This window comes from Trachinotus anak, unplaced genomic scaffold, assembly GCF_046630095.1.
Source record: "Trachinotus anak isolate AG129_WGS33_773 ecotype Australia unplaced genomic scaffold, CSIRO_AGI_Tana_v1 ptg000020l, whole genome shotgun sequence".
NCBI lineage: Eukaryota > Metazoa > Chordata > Actinopteri > Carangiformes > Carangidae > Trachinotus > Trachinotus anak.
Window position 1 is genome coordinate 679,989 of NW_027273871.1, and position 24,837 is coordinate 704,825.

Genomic DNA, 24,837 nt, shown 5'->3' on the forward strand with positions numbered 1-24,837 from the left:
ATAGACCGCTGTCCAATCGTTAATCGCGAGAGGCGGGACCTCTGAGTTTCATAACAACGCCGTACGCTCTCACATAAAAGAGCCCGGACCTCGCTCACACTTACAATGTTTCACAAGTGTGATTTCATAATTAAGACATGACCCGGGCGATTGTCTGAAAGGTAGGTGTTGCTACATCTAGGGTTATGCTACATCTCCTTGTCAACATCCTGTTAGAAAATACGATGTCAATAAGCTGTAAATATGAACTTGACCCTGCTCATCCTGCAGCAGACTGTATTTAAACTTAATCGCATGGATATTAGCTCATATTCCACTTTATCTTTCAAATTGTCACATAATGTTGGATCGATATTGTTGCAGCCGTGCACGCTGCCTGCTCTATGATCCTCAAATGGCAAAAACAACCAAACAAATATTATATGTGCTCCCACGTTGACTCTATCTTATGACTTTCATTAGTTATGTAAAGCGGAGTGATGCGGATGTCATGTGTTTACTGTACCTGAATGCTGCAGTGTTCAGGGCTGCAACAATAGAGGATATCTTTACTAAGCTGGTCTATATCCTAAAAGTATTACATTTTTAAACTGTAGTAACAAAATGGCAATGCATTGTGTATTCACTGCTGAATGCTTTTAAGACCCTGCTCATGTCTGCTCACATATGGACAGTTAACATGTTATTTTACCTTGTGTTAATCTCTATATGTTTTCTCATATTGCAGCCAGTGAAAATGAAGGGCCTTTTTCTTGTAGAGCCTGTGGTGGCCCTGTACGCTTTCTCCAGTTTTCTCATATATCCTCTGGTGCAGCAGTATGTGTACCGGAGGCTCTGGCAGGATCTGACAAATACCACATATCCCATCTCTGACAACACCTCCAGATGTGCGGCAAACAGCAGCAATCATTCAAGCCACCATGAGGTGAGCCAATAATCACTGGATGTAAAAGAACATGCATTTGCATAACTCAAGGTAAAAGGAGTATTCTCATTTACAAAAGAATTGGGGCTTTTTTCCCTTCCATGTAAAACATGCTAAGAATGAATGTACTTAAATGAACTTTTCCAGTGTCAACTTCTGACTTTTTCATTACTGAAATTTTGTTATGGCTTTAATATCGTCAGTTAAACTTGAGAATTATTATGGTTACTTTCTGTTGATTAAAAAGCACCTTAACAGACAATAATGCTGTTAATAATAAAGGTTTAGTCTATTCTTACACAACTAAAGTTTGTGTCTCAACAACTATCCCTCTGTATTCAACCTTTACCATCATGACACAACATACATTTTCAAATATAACCTTTTCATATCACCTCTTGCAAAACTGCTCAGGTAAAAAGAGCTGATTCAACTACTGCATCATAAGGCGACATGCAAAGGAGACTTGTGACTAAAGTTTACGACCACCGCTACTGCTAAATCAGTCTGCAGTACACCAAGGCATACTGCAATTAAAGGATTTAGAAGAAATATTCTTCTGCAAAAACTGTTGGTAATGTTTCATTTTAGCCTTTATTTATAGAGGAAGAACGAAACACTACAGAGAAGTGAGACCAAACACACTGGACTGGAAATAGCTAGTTTTGCACCTGTGCGCCTGTCGGAAAGCTGTGTTCTTTTTGGCCCTGGATGAGAAAATCTTCACATGAAATGTTAACAAAATGCACAAATCAAAGTGCTTCCATTCTGTGTTGGTTTCATAACAATAGATTGTCACTATCTCTGTTAAACTTGTGTTGTTGTAGGATAGTTGCCAACTTGAGGTTGACTGTCCAGTGCTAGTCCACTCAACCACCACTTAACCATACTTGATCTTTACACTTAATCATGCTCTCTCTTTCTGTGTTTCCAGGAGGTGCAAAGACAGGCATCTCTCTTTTCCCTTTACTCGGAGCTCTTCTCCACGATCCCCTCTTTGGTTGTCACTCTCCTGCTTGTGGCCTATAGTGACCGGGGAGGACGCAAGATCACCATCATCATGCCACTGATTGGCACGTTGATCTACACCTTGGCCTTCCTGACAGTGTCCTACTTTGAGCTCAGCGTTTACTTACTTATTGGTTCCTCACTTCTCAGTTCCCTATTTGGTGGCCTGGGCACGTTTCTCGGGGGCTGTTTCGCGTACATAGCTGACCTGTGTGAGGATGGTCGACAGAAAACGCTGCGCATGGCCGGACTGGACATGATGATTGGCCTGTTGGCTGGGGTGGCCTCGATAGCAACAGGCTACTTCCTGAGAGCTGCAGGCTTTAACTGGCCTTTTCTGACCTCTGCCTTGTGCCAGTGTTTGATCCTACTCTATACAATTTTCATCCTAGAAGAGACTGTGAAGAGGACTCCGGCTGATGCTATTATACTAGATGAGTCTCCTCAACACTCAGCCCTGAAACAAATGACCTATGGGGTCTACAAGATGTTTACAGGTGCCAGTCGCAGGTGTAAAACAGTTTTAGTCCTCCTGATGGTCATCTTCTCCAGCTTCTCATTCGCTTACGTGGGTGGGATCTCCTTGATGACACTGTATGAGCTCAATGAACCACTATGCTGGACAGAGATTTTGATTGGCTACGGCTCAGCATTGTCCACCACTGTGTTCCTGATCAGTTTCATGGGCGTGTACGCCTTCACATCCTGTGGTGTACCGCAGCTGCTGATTGTACTGATTGGGATCCTGTCTGTTGTAACAGGCATGATCCTGGTGGCTTTTGCCAAGACCACTTTTCTGATGTTTCTAGGTGAGAAAAAGTCCACCACAACTGCTGTGTTGCCTCTACCAATAATAATTTTGAATCCCCTTTTCAGTGGAAAAAAACATGTTCAAATCCTTGTCTGTCAGTTGTTTACAAAGTCATATACATGTAACACAGAGTGCTTTACTTACAGTAAAATAAATGGGTGTAGAAAGGCAGGACGTATAATATTAAGAATAAGACGCATTTTATTTGCAGAAGAAATATATAAAGCACACTGTAGAGTGATATAAAACAGAAAATTGCATCAATGAAAAGACTTGTTGCACAGGTAGGAAAGGTAGGAACTCACTTTCCTACCACCTTTACAAGCTGTAGAAATTATACAAGGGTTACAGTATCTTGTCTGTTTTATTAGATTATTGCTTTGGAAGCCAACAAGACAATATAATTATAATATTTTATCACTGCTTTGTTTATTTTAAGTTATCATGTAACCAGTGTCCAGATGAGAGCACTGAAACTGAATTTGCTTTTTTTTTTTTTTTTTTACAATTTACAAGTAGATTGGGTTACACATAGTCCCTGCACAATGATGTATAATATAATGTGTGCTTTCTGTCATTTGTTTACCACAGTGAGGGTGCCAATGCTTCTCTCTATCATGCCTTTCCCTGTTATGCGCTCAATGATGTCAAAGATCATCTCAAAGTCTGAGCAGGGTAAGTGGGTTTAGGGCTCTACATGAGCCGCAGAACCGTATCGTGTCTGCGTGTTTGTAGAGTCAGAGTCCAAAGTTGCTCCACGATGCATTTGAAAACACAGCTTTCCTTTCCCTTAGAGCAAGGGGGGTATCTTGAAACTACACTGCTTGATTGTAGGCATCACGCGTTGTTGTTAGTCACACTATCACTTCTCAAAAATAGTTTTTCCTCTTTCCTGTGTATGTTTTTTTTCCCCACAGGAGCCCTATTTGCCTGTCTTTCCTTTCTGGAGAGTTTAACCAGCAATGTATCAACTGCAGTCTTCAACAGTGTCTATGCTGCTACGGTGGCATGGTACCCTGGCTTCATCTTCCTGTTGTCTGCAGGACTCTGTGCCATCCCTTTGTTTGTCCTAGGGTAAGTTCATCATGTTGCCAATGTACTGTACATAACACAATGTTAAAGAGCCACACCAGAAAACAATTAAAGTTTACATAATGAAAGCATACAACCATAAATCTCCAAAGTAATTTCCTGATGCACCTTCTGGGCACACTTTCACAGTTCCGTCATTGTTTTTGTCCAAGTTATATTGCAGCATGTTGCAGCCGTTCTCTATTTTCAGAACTCTCCTGCATGTATTTGGGTACGTTCCAACATTCACAAAATAAATGCATCTGCTTTAATAATCTATGGTGGCTTCTTCCAGAACATAGAACTACAGGTTGTCAAACCTGCTGTTCATCTGTGTGGATATGCCTCAGGTGTAGGGCTGTACTCTGGGTTAAGTTACATTATGAACACCTCTTTTTTCTGCTGAGTCACTGTTTGCCAGTCTTGCTTGACTAGAAAAGGGAAATGCCCTGCTAGATTCAGGCACTCAGAAAACAAAAAAAAAAACAACTCTCATTTCCTCATTTCTGCATTTAACTCATCCGACTTCCCTCACCAAACAGCCTCCTTCTTTATATAGTGAGATAAATCTCTGACTTGTCTATTATGTCTTTAACTTTCCATTTTGTCTTATACACCATTAACACTGATGTGCCATCATATAAAAAGGAGGAAAGGCCATAAAAAGATACTTACCTGTGGTACGCTGTGTTCTTACATTTATTTTTGTTTCACTGACTTGGCAAAGTAGTGCTGCTGAGTCAGTCTGTGAAGTGTAGCATGTAAGTGAATCGCCCTCTGTCACATGCACTGCTTCTTCTGTTACATAGTTACAGAATAACAAACGGGTTTGACCAGCACGAGCTGTACATAAATAACCCTATCCATTTTAACTAGTTTTTTTTTGTACAGTATTGTGAAGCCTGGCTAGTAATGATGATAATAATAATAATAATAATAATAATAATAATACCCCTAAATACACCCCTGATACAAGAAATGCAGCTCAAAGTGCTTTACAACAAAGAAATACATGCAATGAGTTCTTCACACAAATGAGCATAAAAAAACATGTTCAAAGATGGAATAGTAATAAAATGATTGCATACAAATAAATAACTAATTAAAATAAGTTAAAAGTGGATTGCACAGAATGCATAAAGTCATGTAAGAAATCTTTTCTTTGAATGAAAAACTTTTTTTCTGCACCCTCCTATTAAATGGAAACAGCACAACAGAACCTCTTTTCTCGAGAGATACAAAAGCAATACAGGGTCTTGATGACAGTACCTGTGTGTTTCAACCATTTTTATACCATCTTTAAGATCACTATCCCATTTAGAGTTGTTGTTTTAACTTCCTTGATTCTGTTTGTCTGCTAAAGGGATTACTCGTAACATGATTCCCCAAACTAAAGTGCAGCTTGTACTGTTTGGGTACGCACCATGTGATATTTACAACATGTTCCAGTTGGGCCTTATGTCCTGTTGTAACACTGGTAATGTTATTCACTTTGATAGATGAAACTATGTGTGCTGGGAATATCTTGACAGCTTCCCATTTCAGTTGGAATTGGTTGAGACAGTAATGTATGCCATGTTTTTTTTTCACTGTCTCTCTTACACCTGTTTTTCAATTTCTTAGGGTGGTGGGTCTGATCGGAGTGGATGTGGCAGAAGAGGTCAAAAAGTCAGAAGAGGATGCTGTTGAAGATCTGAACGACAACACTCCTCTTCTTAGCTGAGCCATGTGAACTGCTAAAACCCCACCTGCACTTTGTTCATTTTTTTTTTCTTCAGGTATTTAGGCTAAGATACTTTTTCCCAAAAGTACCTCAATGACTCTTATATATGCTATATGTTAATAATGCAGGTTACAGATTCATCTCTTAGGTTTTCTTGCTGTGGTAGTTTGTGCTATCTTCTGAAGCAGTGATCATTGTTGGATTAGTTACAATTCAAGATGGTAGAATAAATAGGACATTGAGTCTTTCAGTGAAGGGATAATAAGTGATGTTTATCAGAGCTAAGAGGTCCTCCAGCAACAGGAGTGTTGTGTGAGCATCCTCAGACATTATTTTTAACCTCAAAATGGCCTGACTTTGAGATTATGAATATGTTCAAAAGGATTTCATGTGTTTTCATAAAGTTTAACAGTGTGATATGATTTGCAGTTTTAAAAATGTTTGCATTCAGGATTCCAGTTATGAAGTGATTCAGGTCTGTGATACCTCTCTGTCATTACTTTTTAGTGCAATGTTAGTTATTGTCTTGACAAAGAGCTCCACCAGCACTTGTTTCTAAATAGAAATGTCATGCAGCGCACCAAATATGCAACAAAACATCAGTCTTGTTTGCTATGTAAAGTTGCTTGTATCTGTGAGACTTAGCTACAGTTTTGATGCATTTTATTCACTAAACCCCACATTAAGTGATGTAAAAGTAAAGAAAGTTATGCACACATATGAGTGGGAAAGAATGTGAAACTAGTAAAAACGGAGGGAGGAAAGGGTTTTTAAAAGGAACCAGCTCCTCTGAACCAGGGTGAGAGCTGGAACTACATATAACATGAAAAATCAATGGGATGGGAATATGTCACCTCTGTAATCGTTTACTGTGCCAAAACGATTAAGTTAGGTGTTTTTTAGGAAGGATATTGATTTATTTTTGTTTTCGTAACCACACAGATGGTAAAAACCTGAGTGTAATGTTTTTTTGTGAGTCCAAATGTTTCATAGAAGTATAATTGGAAACGCAGGGATGTTGGTGGTGTTTTTTATCTCAAAAGTGCAAATAATGTAATAAATCAAATGACTAATGCTTGTTAGCTTTGCCTGTGTTTTCTATTATCTTGTTCATTTGTCTTTGTGTAAATGATATTAAAAAAAACAACATAAAAATAAAAGAAATTAAATGGTTGAAATCTAGTGAGTTCCTCTAACACTGTCTCCAAGATGTCCAACAATCAGTAAAACTAGTTTTTGCTGTCAATGAAGAGCACACACTGTGCACTTTAAGCCTGTATGGACACATCTTCCGGTGGCTTGTTCAAACCACAACAGATGGAGATTTACGTGCTTTGTCTTAATTAGCAACAACTTGATTAAGTATCAGAAAGGACCTTTCCTTTGCAAGAATTGGGTGTTTTTGCAGAGAGACCTTTATCATGATGGAGTGACTTCTCACTAATTAAAGGCATCCAGTCAATAAACATATGTAGACTTTATTATCACGTCTAATGTTTGGTTTGAAATGTAAAGATGAAGGAAGAGAATATCACCAGGAAAGTAAATTAAACAAATTAAACCTCAAAAGTTAAGGTTTGACATGAATCTTAAATACTTGGCAACCTTTCGAAAAGGTGTAAAATCCCAACAAGCCAGACTTTGAGAAACCAGGGACACAATCCAGTTCACAAAACATGACAAACGTGGTCTCAACCTAGTTCTAGACCTCTGAAATGCAGTGAAGGGAATCCTACTTGGCTGGGGAAGAAAAGTTAATACAAACCTTTTGACAACATTTTGTGTGCATTTTCTTAGGGTGTCTGTAAAGTTATGACTATCAAGGATTTTGCTCCTATTTCCACAGTACTGGTGTTTTAATAGGTCTGTATCAAACTAAAAGAATAATTCCCATGCAGGGTAAGAGTTCAAATGATGCAGCCTTTTCTATATTGACCGCTAGATGTCACTCTTGGTCCAGGAAAACAGGCAAATTGGCACGCTGTACACCTACATCATCAGCCAATACCCCGGATTTGGAGTATAATGTTTCACCAGTGTTAAGCTCTTTTTTAATGTTGTATTTCAAATCGTGGTATTGTAAAAAGTCACATTGTTTCCCTGTAAGTGGAAGCCCTCTGTATGTATACAGTCAGGTCCATAAGTATTTGGACCATGACACATTTTAAAAAATGTTGTCCCTTTATACCACCACACTAGATTTGAAATGAAGCATTCAAGATGTGATTTAAATGTAGTCTTTCAGCTTTAATGCAAGTGCATCAACCATTATGGAATGACAACTACTTTTAGACATACTCTCCCATTTTCAGATGCTCAAAAGTAATTGGACAAACAAACAAAACTGTGAAAATAAGAATTACTTTTAGTATTTGGAGGAAAATCCGTTGCAGTCAATGACTGCCTGAAGTCTGCCACCCATGGACATCACCAGAGGCTAAGTTTCCTCCCATGTGATGCTTTGCCAGGCCTTTACTGCAGCCTTCTTCAGTTGCTACTTGTTTGAGTGTCTTTCTGCCTTCAGTTTTGTCTTAAGTGAGTGAAACACATGCTCACTGGGGTTGAGATCAGGTTACTGACTTGGCCATTGAAGAATATTCTGTTTCTTTGCCTTGAGAAGCTCTATAAACTTCAGAATTCATTCTGCTTCTATCAGCAGTCACATCATCAATAAACACAAGTGAGCCAGTTCAATTAGAAGCCATACATGCCCACGCCATAATACTGCCTCCACCATGTTTAACCAATGATGTGGTATGCGTTGGATCATGGTCCATTCCCTTCCTTCTCCATATCTCTTCCCATCATTTTGGTGTTTTGGAGTTAATCTTGGTTTCATCTGCCCAAAGAATCTTTTTCCAAAACTGGGAAGGCTTTTTCAGCTGTTTTCTGGCAAAGTCTAATCTGGTCTCCCTTTTCTTCAGGGTTACCACTGGTTTGCACCTTATCATAAACCCTCTGTACTTGGATTCATGAAGGCGTCTCTTGATTGTAGAGTTTGACAGTGACACACCTACTTTGCCCAGAGAATTCTTGATTTCAGTAAACGTTATGAAGGGGTTTTTCTTCACCAAGGAAAAATCTATGATAATCCACTTCTGTCTTCAGAAGACATCTAAAGTGTCTGTCTTCAAACCCTTTTGGTGTTGGTGAGGTTGACAATGCCCTCCTGCTTTTTTGGAAATGTACCAAATTGTGGATTTGGGCACTCCAAAGTTTCTGCTATCTTCCTGAGAAGTTTTGTTTTGTTTTTTTCAGCCTAATAATGGCCTTCTTCACTTGCAGTGACACTTTTTTTGGACCACATACTGAGAATTTCAGGGACCAAGTGCCAAATGCAAATTCACATTTGTAATCAACTCCAGAGCTTTTATCTGCTTAATTTGTCATAGCATAACAAGGACAGAGGACACATCTGGCCATAAAACTGCTTGTCAGTCAATTGTCCAATTACTTTTGAGCCTCTGATGATAGGAGAGTATGTATAAAAGTAGTTGTTATTCCTTAATGGTTAATGGAATACTTCTGTTAAAAACCTTGAATTAAAACTGAAAGACAACATTTAAGTCACATTTTGACTGCTTCATTTCAAATCTATTGTGGTGGTGAAGAGAGGCAAATTTTCAAAAAAATGTCACTGTCCAAATGCTTATGGACCTGACTGTAGATCCCTTTCCATCATAGATGCTGAAGTGAAGATTGCAAAGATAAAGCAGCTATACTGCTTTGCTCTGTACATGATCTGTTTATCCCTAAGTTACAAAAGGACTATTGATGAGTCTACGTTCAACCATAACAAACTTTATTATGTTGTCAGTGCAGCCACAGTTTAATTTAATGGTCTTATAACCACTTCAGAATTGTATCCACATAACATTGTGGTCAACATTAAAAGAAACGTAACATTTCTGAGCAGGATGTAAATTGCCTAGTCCAATTAATATACTGGAAATTATATTGGTGACCAATTAATGTTGATTAAAGTCAATATGAAAAAAAAAAAGTGTCTGCCCCTGTTTCCATCAAAAGCCTATGTGCTCTTAACACTTCAGCTTTTAACTCAGCTCAGTTCCTGGCTCGTCTCACAGGTCAGAGTTGTTTTATTTGATTTTCCTACTCTGAATTCTCCGAAGTTCCCACCTCCTGCCTTTGTCCTCTACATAGACGGGTTGTGAATGTGCTTGCATGCATGTATGTGAATCTATTTATCTTAGCCCCTCTGGGAGAAAAAACAGTTAACATCAAGGCAAGTGTGTAAGCACGCAAATGATATGTGTCTTATGGAGGATGAATGGAGATCTGAAATAATTGGCAGGGATCCCATTAGATTGCACGGCTGTGTATAGTTGCTGGAACAGTGGGTTAGTGTGGAGACAGAGAAGCATGTCTGACACCACAAAAGATGAATGAGATCACGTGAATCTGCGCTGAATATGCTACATATAATCAAATTAGACCTACACATGATGCATCACAGGGTATAGTTATCAGCTCAGCTTTAAACTGGGTTGTTTATTGCTGGTATGTTTAAACTGTGGGGAGAGGTGTGACTTAGGATGATGGGAGACCTTCATGAGAATGGAACAGGCTGCCATTTACTCTGAAAAAGGTAAAAAGAAAGACAAACATAACTTGGATATGCTGGTTTAAGATGCTGCTTCAGTGTGAAACATGTGACAGACCTCCTTGCACCTAAGAAAAATAAAATCTTGTTGCTTTTGAAAATTGTTGAAGCAGAAACATGCCAGCGAAAGTGTGTGTAATTTCCTTCCCCCCCCTCCTTTTTTAAAAATTTACACATGGCACGTCAGTTTGAATTGGCTTCATTCGCGGAAACCCAAATGACGTCTGATCATAATGTGCAGTTATTTGATTTCCATCCTCAAATCTTGAGAACCGTGACTGCAGCTTGATTGTAAGGTAATGCTGACACTGAGTCTGAATTAAGCTCGGGTGCTGGAGATTACCCGAGGGATCATCTGAGGCTGGGCTCGCTTGGCACCAAACATGAGGTTTCTGGTTAAATTAGAGATGGAGGTGTGGTGAGCAGTGACGATAGTCTGCAAGCGAGGGGGAAGGGGGCTCAGGGGGGAGACAGTCATGATGTTGGGTGTGTGTGTGTGTCTGGCGTGCATGGGGTCGTTGAGGATTAAAGGGAAGTTTGACATGAGTATGGTGGAGCATTGAGGGAGGATGAAGGGTCTTTGGTTTCTGGTTTCCAAACTAGCTGAATCAGCAATATGATCATCTGCACCATACCACATCACATCACCAATGGCCTAATCTCTGATGTTGATCCAGTAAGTTGCTAACAGACCTCTCTTTATCTCGACCTTCTGTTTCCCCAGGATGAGATAATTCACTCCGATATAAAAACCCATTTGAGGTGGTTTGAAGCTAAGGGCGGGGGGATAAGGGGGCTTCCCAGTCTGAGGATCATTCGATCATCTGGGGATCATTTGATCAAGTCAGGATCTTCTACATATTTATTTTCATTCTCAGTTTTCATACAGTAAACAGGCTCAATAGCACGGGGAATTCACTGACAGTTAATGTGAATGTTGGTTGATTCCCCCAGGAGAGATTTTGTTGACCACAAAAATCATTTGTGTATCAACACTTTACACATGGAAACAGCCTAACACAAATACATTTATACACAACTTCTCTGGGACACTTCCCTAAAAGGCACTTTGACAGTAGTTGAAGAAGAGCAGAGCATCATCAACACGGCATTTTCCCAGGCAAGTTATGAACTTCATGGTTGCGTGTTTGCTTCACTGCACTCTTAAGAAGTCAAGGGTTTGGCGCTTACGCCACAACTTGGAATGTACTAGTGTTTGCACTGGACTTTTTCAATGCAAGTGTGTGTGTGTGTATGCATCATGCAACAAACCTCCAATCCCAGATAGACCTTCTTCCACCCCTTTTTCTTTCTACAAAGGTCACACTGCTGTGTTGGTTTTCCCCTGCTGACAGGTCTGCCATGTGCTGTGGATGATGTGTGTGTTGGTGATTTTTTTTTTTTTCTGAAGCTCTGATCACTCACTGCTCTCCACATGCTATCTGTGTGTAGGTTGCGTGAGCATGATTGTTTGTGCTTGGCTGGATGTTTGTCAGAGGTCCAGGAGCTCTATTGTCCCTGACACATAATTACTGCCATTCCCTGATGTGCTCTTTTCTGTGAAGGGTTAGAATCATTTATAGATAAAACAATCAATGTTTAGACTTCTATTACATGTTTGTCCCTTTCCTTTTATCCTTTTTCATCATTGACACCAGCAAATTTCCCTATACCTGCTTCTGCCCCATCTGGATTGCATGGCTTCATGTGGTTACCCACTCCTTCCACAGATGTCTTTAACCAGTCCTAACTGCCAATAATGTCTCTTCCCCTGTCAGCCCTACTACCTCCCTCCCTCACATCCTACTTATTTTCTCTCCACCACTTCGCTTAAAGGAATTGACTGGGCTTTTATCATCTGTTTCAAATATAGACCCTGCAACCACCATTGTTGGCACATGCCTCAACCACAGACCCCTCTTCTCTCCCTCTCCTTTGCAATCTCCATCTAACCATGCTTCAGCCTCTAGAGGTGGTTTCACAGTGAAATCTCCACCTTCCCCCCACCCTGCATATCTACTGTATGGGTCTCCTGCTCCCTGCCTTGCACACTCAGTCTCAGTATCTTCATGTAGCTTCATTACCTTCTGAATTGCTATCACAGCAACATAGCACCACAATCAATAGGCCTACTACCAAACAGTACACACACCACCATAAGTTGTATGTAGCTCTAATGATTATCTTAAAAATATTAATGCTATTCTATACTATAGACTGTACATAAAAATGGACATAGACTCAAGGTCTAAAAAGTGAAGCCAAAGCTGAAGCGCCTTAAACCTGCATTCTATCTCATGACCATCACTGGGCGATTCCACTGGTTGCAAAAAGTCTGATTGTATTGAAGTCTATGGGAAAATGGCCTCGCTTCTATCTTGATTTATTACCTCAGTAAACATTTTCCTAATGCGTTGTTTGATTAGGGTGTGGCGACCTTGTGACTGAGAGACTGTACCACACACGGTGACCTGCCTGAGAATCAGGATAGAGTACAGAGAAGGTCAGATCCGCCCCTCTCTCCTCCTCAGCTCCACCTTATTGTCCAAATTTGATTTCTTCTGGTTTCAAAAAACCAAGAAGGCGATGGCCAAATTACAAACTCGAAACTTCAAAACAACAGTTCACAAACCAGTGGGTGATGTCACGGCGGGTTGCCACTTGTCCTAAATACTATTATCATGGACAAAATGATCACACAACTGGTATTCTGTCCCCAATTCTGTGTTACAAAAATAACACAACACACTGCTGCCTTCCATGACCACGAGCAGTCATTTACCAAGGTGAGCTATCCTGGTTATCAACCGCTCCCTACTTTGGAGGTAGTTGGCTAAAGGTTGTTGTTTGGTGGTGCCGTCCCACTGAGACCACAATGATTACAATTTAGTACATGAAATCTATGTCATTTGTGCATTCCTGTCTTCAGCCTTGTCAGCTGCTGGTGAGCCAGACTCTTAAAGAATGGCAACCCCCCACATCTCTGGAACAGTGGCATAGCAAAAGGTCACTGTGACAATCAATACACTGCTCTCTGCTTCCCTGGTTCTGCTTCAGTGCATCAGACTAATCAGCCAGCTGCCTGGATTGGAAGAAATATCAGGACTTGATAATCAGAGAGGAGTGGAAAGAAGAATGCTTGACTAATAGTGATATATAGCCCATATTCAGTGTCTGTACTTTTAAGGGATTACAGTGACCATTAGAGACACTGTTAATGTCATTATTATCCTTCTCATGATTTCTTTGCAGTCCAGATTATTCTTTCTTTTGGTCTTTTGGTCTTTTCTTTCGTCTCAATTTTCCCTAAGGAGGTTTTATTGTCTCTTTGGGTATATTAGCAGCAGCGTGTGTCTTAAGTGGGTCCACACTAATTGCATTTGGCTGGGGCGTGCTCTTAAACAGACACAGACACAAGCACACAAACTGACCATGAGAGGTATCTCTGGTCAGATCAGAAGCTCTCCAGTTTCAGTCTGACATTACAGGAACCACAGAGCCAGTAGACCTTCTGTTTAGCCACACTGGCAAACAGTAAGCCAGCACGCTGTGGAGCGCTGTGAGCGCACACACTCACATCTGTATTTATCAGATTTTCTCTGACCCAACCCATGCCTCTGTTCTTTGCAGTGAGCTCATTTTTACAGCCTGCAGTCGGCTATGTCTGGTTTTCACTGGTCTATTAATAGACATTTTCATTTTGGTTTGTATTAGCAAGGTTTCTGCAGCGCACACAAGCATCAGGTTTCTGATTATGGCCTTGGAGTGGAAACTGTCTGCAAAAAAAGTAAAAAATCAGTAAAACCAGCACAGGATACATCAAACTATTTTCTTACAGATATCCAGAAATTTGATGCCTCAGGACATTCATTTAAAAAAAATGTAAAAAATGGCTGGTCATATATTAAAGAATAAAAATGTGTTTTTCCATGTCATCCATGTCATCAAATCCCATTAACAAACAAACATCCACAATGCTTTAGTTTATTTCTCACTACTTCCTGATTAACCTAAGCTGCCTGTGGCACGAATGTGTATTCATGTATTTAGGCCAAGCATCACTCTGAGCGCTGTAGCCACCATAAAAGCTCAGTTTTGTGTCAAACCTCCACAACCAACACTCTCTGACTGGAAACCCCCCCTCGTCACTGACCCTTTAAATATTATTGTTTTGCTTTCATTTGTCTGAATTAGCAAATCCCTCGATGTTCAACAATGGAGTCAAATGATACATCTGGACCAAATTTTAATGAAGACAGTTATTTGAGATGGATTGTATTTTGTCTATCAGGCCCCTGCCATGAACCTAAAAATGAGAGAGGAAGTCTCCATCACATTTGGTACAGAAGTAGACGATCGTAGACGAGCTGGGGTTGGGATGGAGGGGACATCGGGATATCACAGTGAATTTATTGTCCATGCAGTCCCAAGGGCGTCCTCCCTCTCTCCAGTCTTTCTCTCCAACAATGAGAGATTTCTTGGAGGGAATACGTGCAGCCAGAGTGAGGATACTGCTGTGTCCTTGAGCCTTTCTTTGTTCTGAGTGTCATTCCAGCAGGAAAGGACTGGGGCATAAACCTCCCGGAGTGTTTAAAGCCTTGTAGCAGAGGCATTCATAGAAACAGAAACTCTTCCAGCGAGGAAAGTCTCAGGACACAGATAGTATCCCATGGGCTGTTTTGCCCCTATCTGCTTTTCAGAGGTCGCTTCTACCAGCTGTTAAGACTTACTTGTTTCTACTGGAACACTGCTAACATCTGTCCTGTGTCTGCCAATGATTGATGTCAGCCATGTGAGTGAAATCAGCAATATCACAAACACACATGAACATGAACATATGCATTTATAGTATGGGGAACACATGCCCATATACATGACAGCATATGCAGACATCCAGACATGTGCACTCGATAGTTTTACAGCACAATCCAAGCTTTTATTTTTCCATATTTGCAATATTTGCAGCCTGATTTCCTGATAATCTGTATGTACCTTCTGTATTTGTATGTAGTTTGATGACTTGAAATTCATCTGTGTGCTTTAAAAGTGAGTCAACATGTTCTGTCATCACAAGGATTACATAAAGAAAAAATGACAACAAAGGATTGTTGTTTAATACTATACAAACCTGATGAAAACCAAATTACTGTGGTTGGTGGTGATGTGAATATCTTATATATTTACATCTTTTTCCTCATTTTACCCCAAACAAAAGCCAAGACTCTCAAATTTCTATTTATTTCAAATTATTTTTTATCGGTTACTTGTCCAAACAAACCTGTAACCTTAACCCTAAACTTAAATAAAGTTGTTCAAGTTGCTTAATGACAATCTGCCTCCAAGTTATTTTACTTGCTGTAGGCTAATATAATCAGAAGATAACCCTTCACACCCCCTCACACACCACTGTCACAGCTATCCTCTTCAGTCCAAATGCTGTGTCCTCATTTCCTGAACTTCGAAGAGATCATGCTGAAAGTTTGGCATTCAGAAATGATGTTGATAATAATCTGCTTATCTCACTGTAATGTGAGACAGAATCATTAAAGATTATGTACATTAAAGAACAACAAAGTTAAAATTCTGACCTCTGACAGCACTATTTCCAGACATTGAAAAAAACTTCCCCCATAATATGAGTGCAAAAGCGAAAACTGCTTTTGTACTTTTCTTTTAAGAATTGGCTGATGTCTCCCTATCTGAGGGGATTTCCATCACCTGCAGTGATACTGTCTGTGTAGAACACAGACTGGGACATAAATTCATTGGATATTGTATTGTTTTTAACATTCAAACATCTTATTTTGACAAATATTTTCTTTCTCAAAAGAGACATGTAGTGTTTCACTCCATTAGCAATAGAATGGGCAAATGGCATGACTATCTAGAACGCCATTGAAGTATGTGATTGATTACGCTTTACAACACATAGCAGCTCTTAATGTAATAGGCCAATAGAGTAGTGGCCACTTTAGTACTACAGTTTTATGATAGCTGCAAAAACCTTCCAACATTTTTAAAAACCTTTGTCAGACCATGATTGGTGTTGATGCTCCAGTTACTGGAAACAGGCAGGTTTGAGCCAGACACTGCACCACTGGCACTTTATATTATTATGAACAAGCCCACCACCACGACACCAGTTGCACTGGAAGCTTGTCTCTGAGTGCTTCACTTGGGTGTTGGACTTCAAAATTTAGTGAGCCTCATAAGTATTGAACCCACATTCCAAGAAGTTCCGTAACAAATTATTTGATTAGAGACACCTGAGAGCCATTTATTACAGTAATCAGTATTTAAATCTTTCATCTGGGTGTTGGACTTCAAAATTCACCAAGGATTTAACCCACAACTTCAACAGTTCATAAGAGTCTTAACTCTAACACCCTGAGGCTTTTGATCCACCACTTCTACGTTCTGAGAACTCACAGCATCAAAGCGTCCAAACTGTCCTCTATTACCTTTAGTGAGTTGTGAAAAGACTCTTTACAAATATTTGTTAGCGTGTTTACTTCAGTTCAGTTTGGTGCAGTGGCTGAGGATCGAACCAGAGGATTGAACTCAAGATGTGAGGACATGAGTTTGAGCCTTATAAGGAGCAGAGAATTTCTAACACCCAAAATATCAAGGGAAAAGCACTCAGAGAGAAGCTCCCAGTGTGGAGTTGACTTGGTGGAGTGGTGGGTTTGTATGTGAACATAAGTCTCTAGTCTGTGCGGTGCCTGGTTCAAATAGCCTGGGGCATCAAATCTGGCTGAAGAGGGCTGAAGCCCTGAAACTCCAGAGAAATAGTAGCACAGGGTTATGCAGTGGAATACAAGTGGCTAAGAAGCTTGAAACTAGTTAGGACATCTACTAAAGATGATCATTCAAATATTTTTTTCCTTTAGTCTGCAGTCTGTTAAATAGCTCCCATGTAGGGCTGCAAACCATTTACACTATGGAGGAGTGGGAAAAACATGTCTGAATCATTAAAAACCCTGCTCCAGTCTGTAGAAGTAGTGCTTAGTATGAACTTTGACACTCAAACACCTGCAGGTCCCCTCTTGGCTACATCTGAAATAACTTCATCGGTTTTGGACACAATTATAGCATGATTTAAGGTATGACCAACAGTGGACCTCCAGAATACCCCCTGTTGAGTCACCAGTCCACTGTTGGTGGATGTGTAATGATGGGAGGGTCCACTGCTGGATAGGTACATAAGCACATACACACACACACACACACACACACACACACACACACACACACACACACACACACACACACACACACGTGCAGCCTCAATGCATGTATGCTTGCATGCAAACACATTTGCACTCTCAGACAGCCTCACTCGTTCCCAAAGCCATTAATGTTGTGTTTGAAGACATTATATTTCTTTTCTTTCCCTACAAGAAAAGAAATTGGAGTTAAGGGTGCTTTTGACTTCCCTGCACCTGGAAATGTACAATCTCTGCCAAGATGTTTCCTGGATTTCAGCTGTTACATGCTAACTACCACACTAGGAGGTGAAACCAGATGCTTTAAACAGGAATTTAATCCTTTTCTTCCACCATACTCCCTGATATGGAAGTGACCTTTCTGGATAAAAGAACTTAATTATCAACAAAATGCTAAAAAACTCCCAATAAATGCATGAGATCTAATCTTTTTATGGACTAAATGTTATTGTTTGGGGTTTCCTCCAATTACAGTGAGATGCCTTGCCTGAAAAGAAGCTGGCTGCTTGTTAGCTTTAGACTTTACATATGTTGCCATTTTAGTGAACTTTAGTAAAAGTGAACTTATGTGACCCAAATTATCTGGCTGTGGACTATTATCTTACCAGCACCAGATGCAGTTTTTGTGATACAGCTTGCACAGTGTTGACTGTGATGTTTAGCAGTGATGCAGAGAGGGGTGGTTAACCTTCATTTGACCTTATTGATTATCCTCTTTATCAGCCTGTCCTACTCATATCCACTGTTTAGCATTGCTTTGCAGTAAAATAGGAAACAGCGATGGGTAGTAAAATGCAGAGTGCTGACAGAACAGCAAAACACACAGCACATTTAAGAGCAGAGAAATTCCATGTAAAAACTGACCAGCACTTTTAATCATGCGATCTCTTTATCGTGCCAAACTCTCCAAGGGAAGGGAAGGTCATTTTAACTGGGATAGAAAAGAAAAGGGTTTTATGCCATTGGTTTTTCCATTCACTATGCTGCACAATGGTTACAGTTTCCTAAAATCAGCACTCCCAATCTTTAGAAGAAAAAAAAAAAAGAAGAAAAACCCATGAAATTTTCAGAGCCAAGTACCTTCTCGTCTCCAAGCCAGATCTACAGATGGACCACAACTCCATTGTTCTGTGAGATTTATAGACAATATGTCACCAACTGCCCTGCTGAAATATTTCCTTCCACTTAGTGACTGAGGCTAAAATGCCAAACCAATTAGTGCTGCAGTCTGTAGTAGTGCAGTGTTTCAAACAAACATGTTTTAAACAAATATCACTGATATTTGTCCTTAAACTATAAAGCTGCAGCCAAGAGGTGGTTAGCTTAGCCTAGCATAAAAGTAACAGGGGGAAAACCTGGTTCTATCCAAAGGTATCTGTCCACTAACACTTAAAACACTAACTTATTAACAATTTTTTTTATTTCTGTGCAAAAATAAGAAGTGTATCAAAAGTTGCATTTCTACATAGAGTTTCCCCTGTTTACAGTCTGTTTGCTAAGCTAAGCTAGCCATCTCCTGGCTCTAGCAAAATGTGAGAGTGATATCTCCAAGTGAATAAGCATATTTTGCAACATTGCCAGTTTTTATAGAGTTATTAAAAAAATATGTCCGTTAAAAACATTTTCCAGACCTGTTTTGACATGAGTTTTTATTTATTCGCTCATGCTAAGGCCTTGACAAAGTAGTAAAGTATTCAATAAAGTGCCCTGTATTTTGTTACAGTCTTTACTATCTGTATCTCTGTCTGTTGTGCACTGGTTTATACTGTGCGCATATGGACCACTTTGTACGTGTGTGTTTATAAAGGAGGTTTCGTGAATGGACATGACCTTTGAAATACTCAAGGGAGTAAGTTTAGCAGGCAGCAAGGATTTCAACAGTAGCCAAGCTTTGATGAGGTCTGCTACTGCCCTCTGTATTTTAAGAAAAAAAAAAAAAAAGAAAAGAAAAGAGCTAAGCAGCCAACCAGGTCCAAGCACACAACCCAAACACAGATTTTGTAAATTACAGCCTGCACATAGAGCTCTTTAAAAAGTGAACACTTTCTCTGGTGCCGTTCAATGGAAAGCAGGCCACATGTCTACACACATACACACACATGTATTTATGCATGTGTGCAGTGGACTGAGGTCTACTGAGGTCAACAGTGTTGGTATAGGATGTCCTGTTGATGTCACTCCAAGGATGAGGACGTTGTTAAAGGAGGGAAAACACAGCTGGAACGGCTGAGTGACACTTTGATCCCAATCCCGATCGTCTGTTGGAAAACACAAAAGTTAGAGCTAACAAACGTCTCTTCAGGGGATTGCCTTTATTATATTACAGTTTAAAGAAAAGTTGGAACTTTGTACCAATGACAAACAAATGAGGGAAAAAAAAGAAAGTTATTAAATGTCAGATTTCCTCAAGGTTCTCTTTGCTGTTTTGACAAAGATAAGATGTGTCTCTAATTGGTTCAGATGGAAAACTCTGAAGTAAAATGAGTGTAAAACTAAAACCATGATCATTGCTGATACCTGGCTTAAAACCCAAAGAAGCTTTGGTTGAGATAAGAAGTCCTTGACTGTCTGGCTTCACAAGAACCACAACTGTCTTGTGTACTCCAGTATGTTGTGACCTAGAAGACAGAAAACCAAAACCACGTGCTTACACATTTATTTAATTGTGTTGTAAATATCTGTTAAGATGTGTACTGGAATTGCTGTGGTGCAAACACTCCACCTATCTCCATATAGTGATTGTATCTGGAAGTTGGTTGTAGAGGATGAACCCTTCCAGACTCCTCTGGTCCTGAACCAAATAAAGAAATGATACAATTAAGTGAAGGAGAAAGAAGAGAAGAGAGAGTGAGTCTGTCAACATGCAACTCTAACTACTCCATAGATCAAGAAGTGAGGAAGAGAAGCCTGGGGAAGATTTCTCTTTGTTTGGGGCTGGGCTGTGAGGATTCCTTTTATATTTCACATTTCCATATGTTGGATTAAATCACTTGGAAAGGCCTTGAAGGTGACATGTAAAGCCCATTTAAAATGCAAATTTACCATTGTCAACAGAACTCTCACTATAATTCTTTGTGTAAAATTATCGTCAGCAAAATGGGGCTATGGTCAAGATGATTTGCAGCTTCTATCCCACAACAGTGGCCGTTTACTGTAAGTGTTTCTTGAAATTATGACCACATTTTCCATAAACTGCTTCCTTTCGCAGAGAGCAGCTTTATTTCTTCTGGTTCACAGATTTCGTCTTTGCTTTACCGAAGAAGGTAAACACGCTGAATAAACATGGAGATTTTGCTGAGGGTCCTTTAAGATCTTCCCATCTGCCAATGCAAGGAGCTATAGCTCTGTTTGCACTGTGAGAGCTGAGCTCTCTGCTTGTTTTGAATATTGAACTAAGCCAGGAGATTCAATGAATTCTCACCTGAAGGCACAGACTTTGAATTTGAATATAGGTCTGTCTACAGTAATTAAAATTTAAAGTCACAATTGGGTGACAAAGCGTTTGATTGTTTGAAATGACTCGTGACGGCACCTTCTTCTTTTAATGCAGCTTCATAGACTCAGGAAGAAACAGAGAGAAGGCGAAGAAGAGGAGAGGGTAAGTGGGGACACAAAAGTTAGGTAACATAGAAAAAGAGGGTGGGTCCGAGCGCAGGAGCCAGACAGCTGAAGAGGACTAGAATCTGAAGATGATACTGTCACTAAAATGAAAACCACCTGCAAATTACTAAAGCGATGGAATCTTCCTTGTGGCCTGGGACTGATCACAGTGTCCTCAGGGGGCTTACATTTTCTCAACAGAATTAGCTCCAAATTAGACTCTCTCACACTAACAGATAGATACACAGCAGAAATAAGATACTGTATCCAAATAAAACTGCCACATATTAACATTCACACGCACACACACTAGATGAAGGCACACAGGCAGACCTGCGCTCAAACAAAACACAAACGACCGTGTTTTTTTTCCTTTTGTCTGATAATGTCCCTCAGGGTTCTCTGGACTCACAGTTCACTTGACTCCATTTGAAATCTCTGGGCTTGTTCCCCGCCTCCGATCACTCATTGAACCATACTGCCTTGGGAGAACTACCACATCAGAGGATGACAGACCTTTAGCATTAGCCAAAACTGAACAATGCTGGCATGTTCAGCACTGTGACAGATGGACAGAATGAAAGAAAGAACGAGAGGAGCCACAAGCCATGTGAAGGGGCTCGTTAAAATCGCAGCCCCCTGCCTTCGTTATTGGGTCTCAGTCATCACAGTGGCTGAATAAGAAGCATGGATTCCTGGTAAATCTTCACAGGGGGTGTGTGGTGCTCAGGGAAGTGTTTCATATTATTCAAACCCACTGACATAATACACAGGGAGATATTATTGCATTATTCCATTAGTATGAACAAGAACTCCTGTGTTCAGCGTCAAGCTTCTTTTATGGTCACGCTGAACACCTGGAACACACTGTGAGGTGCCCGAACAGTCATCAAAGTGGTTTCAGTGTGCGCCTGTAGCAGCAGATCAAATAGTGAACAAATGAGAGGGCCTGTTAGGCTTCCTCTAACACCTTCCACCCCACATGGCACCCATATTTCCCTTCACACACATTCATGCACACGTAGAAAGAGTGCTCGGCATTGCACAATGAGCTCATAACTATCAAAGGCCTCCATCTTTCAAACTCTTTCCCGTCTTTGTTGTCGGACCCACCCCTGCTCTCTCTGATGTGCAGGAAATTAAGTCTGCAGCGGGCATCTGAGGATGTAGGCTTGAACTTATGAGGCTCAGTGAATTTTGAATTCCAACACCCAAAGTGAAAACTGAAAGGCAGTGCAGTCGGTAGTGTGGTCGGTTTGTTTGTGAGTGTAGACTGAACAACCATGTAGCCCGTTTTTTTCAACCTTCTGATACGACCCATACGGGTGTCCCCTGAAATATAGCGCCTGTATGGCGGCAGGGATACCAGACCTTGGTTGTCACTGTTACAATAATGAACGCAGACTGTACCGAGCGCAATGAACTTATCTTCTACGCCAGGGTCACCATAATAATGGTCATGGCTTGGCTAGGTCTAGGAAAAGGTCATGATTTGGGTTAAAATAAGTACTTCCTCAACATTAGATGATCTTTGTTGTCATGGTTACAATTATAGCAGCATGGTTAACTTTGTCTGACTGTCATGATAATAGAAACAACATAAAATGGTACTTTCACAGGGGAATCAAACACTGCTCTCCTGTGTCATATTCCTGTGTTACATCCTCCTGATGTGGACTCTGTTGCTTTATATACTACGTCACCGCATTTACTCCTGTCATAATTAGTACAGCCGCTAAATGTGGACTAACAACAAAATATAACTATGGGTTTTTTAAACAGTAGGACAGTCTCAGTTTTTTGGTGCCTGGAATGTCATAGTCACTGCTCCTGCGATGGGTGGGACGTTTGACAAGGGTTTTTAAAAATGACAGAAGTTTCTTGCAACTATAATGAAACACTAATACTGGTCTAGCTACTGTTATGTTAACCTACTGCATTAACAGCTGCTAATACACTATATGTAGTTATCAGTTCCATTCTGTAACGGTTTTTCTCATCATTTGACCACTTGAGTGTGACACTACATTAGCAATACAGTATAGTGCTTATTGAACGTATCATTGCACGATTATTTTTTCGTTTATTTGTCAAAGCAAGATGTTTCAATGTTAGAAACAAAATAGGTAAAGGATCCATTTCATCAGCATTAAGACCTAAGTCTGTGATCACCACAGTCAGTTCCACTGCAGGCTGTGGAAGTCCCGTCTTTGATAGGTAGACACCATCCAGGGATTAAAGTCCCCTATTAACACATTTTAATATAAATTACAAAAGCATTTTGCGCTTATAACATGAAAGAAGTTAAAAAAAAGGAGTTCTTTTTTGTTTTTATAAGATGTCATACTACTCATACTACTTTGCCAACAGTGGACTAACTACATATAGTGTATTAGCAGCTGTTAATGCAGTAGGTTAACATAACAGTTTCAGATGTGATTCAAGGCCAAACTGGTTGCTGTGAAATGTGATGAAGCTAATAAAAACAAACAGCAGTCACCGAAGGCGACGGCATGTGGTCAGAAATCATTACTGTCTAACTCTGACTGATCTGAGGGAGTTGTGAGAGGGAAGATTTGGGGTCAGGTTTTCACTGAGTGTCGCTCTCAAGTGTCCGAGTCCAACTCTTCATTCCAAAAGTTAATAGAGGAGAACTGAACTTTAGATTTGATTTAATTAAAAAGGCTTCTTTTGAGAATCTTGCTATTAGATTTTTTTTTTCTGAATACTGATAAGAAGAAGAAAAAAAACCCAACTCTGTGCATGACCCCAAGAATTCAACTTAATCTATTGACTCTTTCAACACCCAGTTTTCTGCTGAGACGATTCATTGCACAGTCATGTTATTCCTTCAGTAATGTAAACCACTATCACTGATGGAGCCAGAGCAGATTCTTTCTCTTTGGCATGATTTGCATACCATCTGCATACTTATCGAGTTCACCGGCACTTTGCGTCTTTCGTCTGATAAATGAGCCCTGACGTGCCATGATATAAAGTTGATTGCAAAATAACATACTTAATATATCCATCATGTAGGGTTATGTCATCACAACTTAAGATAGCATTCCTCACCAAAGCAGAAAAAGATGTGTGTCTCTTTCAATTGTTATTGTTGAAGTATTCTGCTGAAGTTGTGTATACGTGTTACATTTTGTTGCTGTGGTGGATTGGGAGCAACTGACAGAAGATGTGGCAGCGTCAAGGAGTACATGTTGAGGTTTCCAGTCCAAATCATCAACAATTTTTTTTTTTTGTTTGTTGTGTAAGCGTGTTTTCACTGTTTATTTCCCCAAGTCTCTGAAAGATGGCTCACATGCTATCTAAATCTTTTCCGTGCTGTGTGTATGCATACGTGGCTGACGCATATTGTATGGGGTATACACGCCAATCTCTCAACAGTCTGCCAGTGGATGAGAGTCACATTTAATAAATACATGATGGAGCGCTGAAGACCAGAGGGATTCTGACACAGTTTTCATATTCTAATTCGTTAAAGCAGCGAATTTGCTGCCTTTCATGACAGTTGCAACCGCAAGCTCTGTAATGAATTTAACTTTGGGACAACTTTGTGGGTCTCCAACACATATGTGTGAGCTTGGTTATAAACATTTACAGCTATGTCAGCTTGTCATTACACCCAACTGATTAATAGGAAGAAGTCATCAGTAAGACATCCACAAATGGAGCTGATTAAGCGTGAGAATGCGATAGAAAACAGTTTTTGCCTTTAGCCAGCTTTGTAATGTTATGTCCCATATAAAACCTCCTTGTTCTCCTCCTTATGCTTTTAAATAAACACACACACACAAACACACACACACACTTCTCCAGCTGCCACCGTTCTCA

General features: G+C 40.1%; 1 protein-coding gene and 1 long non-coding RNA gene across 2 annotated transcripts; one reads left to right on the forward strand and one right to left on the reverse strand.

Annotated features, from left to right (window-relative positions):
* Positions 1-25: 25 nt before the first annotated feature.
* Positions 26-6,716, forward strand: LOC139637515 (lysosomal proton-coupled steroid conjugate and bile acid symporter SLC46A3). The gene is made up of 6 exons (XM_071506268.1): positions 26-161; positions 728-925; positions 1,860-2,742; positions 3,336-3,419; positions 3,662-3,818; positions 5,439-6,716. Exons 2-6 carry the CDS (start codon positions 737-739, stop codon positions 5,536-5,538), a joined length of 1,413 nt encoding a protein of 470 aa, XP_071362369.1. The 5' UTR covers positions 26-161; positions 728-736; the 3' UTR covers positions 5,539-6,716.
* Positions 6,717-19,072: 12,356 nt separating this feature from the next.
* On the reverse strand, positions 19,073-20,169 carry LOC139637292 (uncharacterized). The gene is made up of 3 exons (XR_011694577.1): positions 20,111-20,169; positions 19,906-20,006; positions 19,073-19,646 (listed from the first exon to the last, which is right to left on the reverse strand). It is a non-coding gene; the product is annotated as an uncharacterized lncRNA (long non-coding RNA).
* Between the last annotated feature and the right edge of the window lie 4,668 nt (positions 20,170-24,837).